Below are 6565 nucleotides of genomic sequence, written 5' to 3'. Positions count from 1 at the left end.
CCGCCGGGCGCGCGTCTCGTCGGCGGGAGGAGCCGGGTCGGGGCCGGGGCCGGGCCCCGGGAGGCCGGGCGGGCGAGGCCGGGCGGGCCTCCCGGGTTGGGCCAGGCCGGCGGGGGTCCGGCCCTCACGGCCTCCTGTCACTCAGATGCTGCTGCTGCTGCTGCTGCTGCCGCCGCTGGCGCCGCTCTTCCTCAGCCCCCCGGGCGCGGGCGGGGCGCAGACCCCCAACGCCACCTCCGAAGGTGCACCTTCGCCGGCGACCTCGGGCACCCCCCATCCCCTTCCCCCTCTCCCTGCCCCTCCCCCTCCCTTTTTCTGGTCCCCATTCCTGTCCCGTCCGCCGGACCCACTGTGACATCCCTGACCTCCTTTCCATCACCCCCGCCTGTGACCCAGCGCCCCCTCTTGTCTGCCCCACACTGCTGCATAGGCCACCTTTCGGGGACCCTGCATGATGGGCCCAACCCCACCCCTCTTTCCTTGCCTGCACTGCTGCCCAGGGAGCCTAAGGCCCCCCTGCCCTCTCAGCCTAATTCGCTCAAAAATCCTCCTCCAGTCTGTTTTACCAAGCTCGCCGGCACAGTGTACCCCTTCACCATTTCTTAATTCTGCCCATCACCCCCAACCTGCGCCCTTCCTTCCTCACTGGCGAGCTCGCAGAGCTCTCTCTCCTTTCGTCCCGGGTTCTGTACCCGTCCCGACCCCCACCCTCTGGCACCGCAGCTGCTCCCCTGGGCCCGCCACCTGCCCGCTGACCACGCCCTCTGTCCCTCCCCTCCCCGCCATTCCTCTCTGACGCCTTCCACTCACCCCTCAGGGTGCCAGATCATACACCCGCCCTGGGAAGGGGGCATCAGGTACAGGGGCCTGACTCGGGACCAGGTGAAGGCGATCAACTTCCTGCCCGTGGACTATGAGATCGAGTACGTGTGCCGGGGGGAGCGCGAGGTGGTGGGGCCCAAGGTCCGCAAGTGCCTGGCCAACGGCTCCTGGACAGACATGGACACTCCCAGCCGCTGCGGTGAGTAGCATCCCCAAGCCCCTCTTCTCTTCTAGATCATTCCTCGGCCTGCCTCACACTTAGCATTATTGCTTAGGTCAGCACTTTCAACCACCGTCACAATTCACAAGGACATTTACAGAGCTCACACCATGTAAGAGGGACTTCCCTACCGCACTTGGAGGCAGTAAAGTCAGCAGCCCACACATCACCTCATCTCATCCTCCCTGCATTAGGCCACTGACCACTTGACAAAATAACTTGATTATTCATCTTGCTTGTGAGTTCTTCTCTTTGAGGACTAGTGGCAGATTGTGCAAAAACCCTCGTAAAATGGTTTCACTGCAGTCTTGAATACCTCTGTCTCCAACGCAGAGGCCATATACCCACGAAGCGAAACCCAGTTTGACATTACTGTAAGCCAACTATAATAAGAAAGGTAAATCCAATTGTGCATCTAAAGTTACACATCCGCACTCTCAAAGCCAGGGAACCGCCCACTGCCGCTGACTTTGAAAAGATTCCCTTCTGTGCACCTACAGCTCCACCTCAGGTTCCTACCATGGAAACGCCTTTTCCCTTTCCTTGGGTGGTGTGTGGATGCTTCCAGGGTTAAGGGAGGAGAGGACGCCAGGTTTCCTGAAGAGTGGGGTGCTTGAGGCCCCCTTCCCCAACTTGCCTCTCTTTTCCTTTTCGTGTCTCTCCACAGTCCGAATCTGCTCCAAGTCATACTTGGCCCTGGAAAACGGGAAGGTTTTCCTGACGGGTGGGGACCTCCCCGCTCTGGACGGAGCCCGGGTGGATTTCCGGTGTGACCCTGACTTCCATCTGGTGGGCAGCTCCCGCAGCATCTGTAGTCAGGGCCAGTGGAGTGCTCCCAAGCCCCACTGCCAGGGTGAGGGGACCGGCTGCCTGCATGCAGCTGAGGATGCGTGCCAGAGGTTGGGAGCGGGGTGGAAGGGATGGCGGGAAGGGAAGGGGTGCCATGCAAAATGGGGGGGGGGCGGGCTTTGGGGAAGTGGAGGTGAAAACCCAACTCTTGCCCTCGCCTGCCTCTCTCCAGCCCCCTTCTGCAGCATCAGTGTCCACTTCGCCTACGCTGGGGCCCCCTTCCTCTACCTTCCTCTTTAGAGATCTCCTCCCTGCTCCCAGTTCTACATGTTCTCTTTTCCGTTATGAATCTCACCCTCCATCACCTTTCTTAAGGTTTAAATACTGCAGTTTCCCCTAGCCTATCTCTAAACGTAGAACTTTCTAGGCATAACCCTCTTCTACAATTGATTCCTTTCCATTTGTTATATAACTGGATTATTGTAAAGACTCAGAAATAAATCATATCATACTTAGAAAAAACATTAAGATTGGAAAGAATATCTGGGGTGGAAAGTTATCAGGGTGAAATTTAAAAAGACTTAAAACTGGGGGCAGAACTGTCAGAGCACTAAAGGATGACCCGGGGATGGGGGAGGGTAGAAGGAGGGTCTCGGGCAACCTCCGTCCTTCCCCAGGGCACTCAGTCTGGTGTCCAACACCTATTCTGTCATTTCATTCAGCAGAATGCCCCCTGTCCTGGGCACCCAGATTCTGCACCTGCACTCTTGTCCCCGGGATTCAGGCCGGCCTCATGCGCCCCCCACTTTTGCAGACTCGCTGGAGGTCCTGGCCTGGCTTGGTCCCCGAGTGTCATTGCTCTGCTTATACCTCACCACTCCATTCTGGAAACTGGGAATCCTATCCAGGGTCTCTTCCTGTGCTCTAGTAATGTGTTCACACGGTCATAGCTTTTTGTAAAAAATGCAAAAGTAAGATTTTAACAGCGACAGTTTAAAATCAAGTGCATTTGTAATTTGCAGTTTTTTCTTCTTAAAGAGAGACCCCTGCATTTTATAATATTTAGGCTCCACAAAGCCAGAATCTGCCCATGTCCTGTCTCAAATTCTGTTGTCCTATGAACAATGAAAGAAGAAAACCAACAGGTCCTGACCCACAGCCCCACCTTGCTCTTATCCCCAGGCACCCTTCCCCCCACCCTCAGAGACGCAGGCTTCTGCTGCACGCGGGCCTCCCGGCATGGACAGGTGTGGGAGGGGGCTGGGCTCAGGCCGGGGAAGCCGGGCGCCGGTGGTAACTCTTCTCTGATCCCCGTCTTTCCTGCTGCCAGTGAATCGAACGCCGCACTCAGGTGAGATGACAGCCCTCCTCTCGCGCACTGCACCCCCGAACCCCCACTCGCGCCCCTGCACCCCAGGCGGTGGGGGCCCGTCCTTCTCGCCCCCCGCCCCCCGTCTGCGGCCGGCCCCTCCTTCCTACCTGGTTTCTGCCTCCAGTCCCGGTTTTCTGCGAGGCTGCGGTCCCTCCCGACTCCCCGCTCGGCGCCCCGCGCTCGGCTCCGCCTCCTCCCCACTCCGCTCCTCCCGGAGGGCAGAGCCCGGCGGGGCCCCCCAATTCCTCCCCGCGGGGCTCCCCCCGACCTCCCCGGGCTTTCTCCAGGCGCCCCCGCCAGCCACGCGCACGCGTCTCAGGGCCAGGCCTTGCCCCCCTCCCCCCCAGACCCCGCACCCCCGCCCCTGCCCTCCCCACCCCTCCTTCTCCCTCCTCGGATCCCGGGTCCTTCGCGTCCTGTCTCCCCCCCCCCCCCCCCCCCGATCCCGGCCGCCCCCGCCCCATCCATCCGCCCGTCCGTCCACACCCCCGTTCTCGCCCCGGTTCTCCACCCCCCCCTTCCCCCTCCCGGCACGCCCCCTCCCCTCCCCTCCCCTCCCCTCTACGCCCCTCCCCGGTGTCCCGCGGGGGTCGCGTCCGCCGCCCCTCCCCTCCCCGCCCCTCCCCCGGCGTTCCCACGCGCGCGCGCCTCCCTCCGCCCCTCCCCCAGCCGCCGCGCGCCGCCCGTGACGTCAGGGCCCCCTCCCAGCCGTCCGTCTCCTCCTCCCCTCGGTCGGTCGGTCAGTCCGCGAGGAGAGTCCGCGGTGGCCACGGCAGCGGCGGTGGCGGGAGCCGCGGGGGCCACGGGGAGCCAGCCCTCCGCGCGTCCTGGGGGCTCCGGCCCCCTGCGCCCTCCGAAACCCGGGATGGAGGCGCCGCCTCGACACCCCCTCAGCAGCCCTCCCCGGGAAAAGTGTCCCCCCTGAGCTCCTCCCCACCAAGCAGCCCCCCCCCCCCCCACGCCATGGGCCCGGGGGTCCCCTCTCCCCGGGCGGGGTGGCCGCTGCCGCTCCTGGTGGTGATGGCGGCGGGGGTGGCCCCGGCTTGGGCCTCCCACTCCCCTCACCTCCCGCGGCCTCACCCGCGGGTCCCCCCGCACCCCTCCTCAGAGCGGCGCGCAGTGTACATCGGGGCGCTGTTCCCCATGAGCGGGGGCTGGCCGGGGGGCCAGGCCTGCCAGCCCGCGGTGGAGATGGCGCTGGAGGACGTCAACAGCCGCAGGGACATCCTGCCGGACTACGAGCTCAAGCTCATCCACCACGACAGCAAGGTAGTCCTGGCGGGGGCGGGGAGGGGGCAGGGGCAGGGGTAGGGGGGGCAGGGGACAGGGGGCAGGGGCAGGGGACACGGGGCAGGGGGACAGGGGCAGGGGGACAGAGGCAGGGGACACGAGGCAGGGGGCAGGGGGACAGGGGGCAAGGGGACAGCGGGGCAGGAGGCCAGCCGTGCGCCTTGGCCTGGGTGACCGCTGGGATGGCGAAGTGGACCCCTCCCACGTGTGACTGGAGGGAGGTGGGCTGGGGTGTGGGAGCCTGGGGAGAGTCAGAGGGGCTGGAGGTTCAAGATGAGGGTCAGGGGGTTAGGAGGTGGGTCGTGCTGGGAGCGTGACCCTTCCGCTCCCCAGGACCCCTGGACGTGGGGGCGGGGATGGGGGAACTGGGGATGGGTGTAGGGCACCAGCTGACCCTGACCCTCTGGGGAGTCCGTTACCTCCCGGGGTGGGTGGAGGGGTGGAGGAGGTGTCCGAGGCAGGAGCTGAGGCCGGCTCACGTTTTCCATGGTAACGAGGTAAATCTTGACAGCAGGTTGGAGCTGGGAGGCATGGGGACTGAATACGGGAAATTTTGAGGGACTTGCGTGCTCTCGTGTATGTATCACAACGAAACAGCCCGGTAGTGGGGAGCTCCGCCAGGTTTCTGCTCATTCTCCACCAGAACCGGGTTGAGGGTTCCTGGGTTGTGGGTTACACTGCGTGTTGTGCTCGGGGAGGGGCTAACGGTTGGGAGATGGGCAATGAACTGGGTTAGCGGTCTGCAGGGAGCCCGCACAAGAGCCTAGGGATAGAGGGAGTCTGGGAACCGGCAGAAGAGAGAACCAGCAAAAAAGGCAGTGGGGGAGGGGGCACGCAGGAGGGCTGGGGTGAAGATCAGTCCTTGGGCTCCTGTGGAACCTGGGTCTGGAGCGGCTCCTCTGTTCAGCACTGTGGCCTCTAAGATGTGAGAAAGGACCAGCACGAAGGGTTAGGGAGGCGGGGACCAGAGGAAGGCTGAAGGTGAGAAAATTTGGGTCGGCCCTGAGTTTCCTTCCCCACCCTATGTCCCATTTGAGTAACTGGGAACGTGGGGAAGGATGTGGCTTCCGGCCTCAGATTTATCCTGTCTGACGTGTGGCCCCGGAAACGCGAGGGACTGGGAGACCGTGGAGTGCAGAGGTGATGAAACGGTCATCTTACACCTGGCTGGACTCAGGATTTATTGTCACTCTTTCCAACAGCCATCTGCACCTAGAAATGGTTTGTGTGGGAAGAGGGGGCAGGAATGGGGTTGAAGGTGGGGTGCATGGGGACTCTTAGCTTGGGGAGGGGACTCAGATCCCTCCTGACACTTGGGGAGGGGCTCTTAAACTTCTCCATGCTAGAGGAGTTTGTTTCAAACACATATTCTAACTGTCTGGTCCGGAAGGAGCACGAAATCCTGTCGTGCAGGAGGTCTAGGTAGATGACCCCAGGACGCCTGTGGAGGCACAGCGGGGAGCTGGAAAAGAATTAGGAGTTGGGGCAGAGGGTCAGGGCTGCTGGAGGCCGGAGTCTGGGGCGGGAGCCTGGGAGGGCTGGGTGCAGGTGTCATGACTGGGGTCACCAGGAGCTCTGGATGTGGGCTCAGACTCTTCCACCGTGAGAGGTGACTCCCCAGAGGTGCTGGGAAGCAGGTGGGGGGAGCCCTGAGAGAAGGCACAAGGAAGGCAGACTAACAGGAATGTGTGCTTTCCTGTGGTTTCCTGCCTGCAAATCCGGATCCTTTGCAGAAGAGAGCGGAGGGGAGGCTGCGAGGAAGTCTATGGGGGAGGGGGTGGGCATCACACGGAGGGAATCTGCAGTGAGGAGCAGGGTGTGGAGGGAAAGGGTTTGAGAGCAGGTAGGGGAGGAAGGAGAAATGGAGGAAGAGACGCGGGGCAGGCTAGTGGCCCTGTGTGTATGCTCTGGTGTGTCCGTGTTCCTGTCTACCCTTCCTTCAAGCCAGGAGGGGGGCACCCGGGGGCCTTGCGATGGGCTGGGGTAGGATCTGCAGTGGCCCCCTGGGACAGTTCAGGATGGTGGGGCCTGCCGGAGAAGCCCCTCCTAGCAGGGGGGGGGGGGGGGGGGGG

The 6565-nt window shown here is 62.8% G+C and overlaps 1 protein-coding gene across 1 annotated transcript in view; it reads left to right on the top strand.

Annotated features, from left to right (window-relative positions):
* Window positions 1–111: 111 nt before the first annotated feature.
* The window catches only part of GABBR1 (gamma-aminobutyric acid type B receptor subunit 1), a gene marked incomplete at its 3' end in the record, with an annotated part of 25358 nt that continues 18904 nt past the window's right edge, over window positions 112–6565 (top strand). Inside the window, exons 1-5 of the mRNA XM_040457132.1 lie at window positions 112–242; window positions 818–1021; window positions 1710–1895; window positions 3162–3182; window positions 4312–4472. Of these exons, the coding sequence (XP_040313066.1) occupies window positions 146–242; window positions 818–1021; window positions 1710–1895; window positions 3162–3182; window positions 4312–4472 (669 nt within the window). The remainder of the gene's footprint in view (window positions 243–817; window positions 1022–1709; window positions 1896–3161; window positions 3183–4311; window positions 4473–6565) is intronic.

Source organism: Herpailurus yagouaroundi, unplaced genomic scaffold, assembly GCF_014898765.1.
Source record: "Herpailurus yagouaroundi ecotype Mexico unplaced genomic scaffold, PumYag 219, whole genome shotgun sequence".
NCBI classification, from domain to species: Eukaryota; Metazoa; Chordata; class Mammalia; order Carnivora; family Felidae; genus Herpailurus; species Herpailurus yagouaroundi.
Note: the sequence above shows the minus strand (reverse complement) of the source record. Positions and strands in the feature narration are given on the sequence as shown.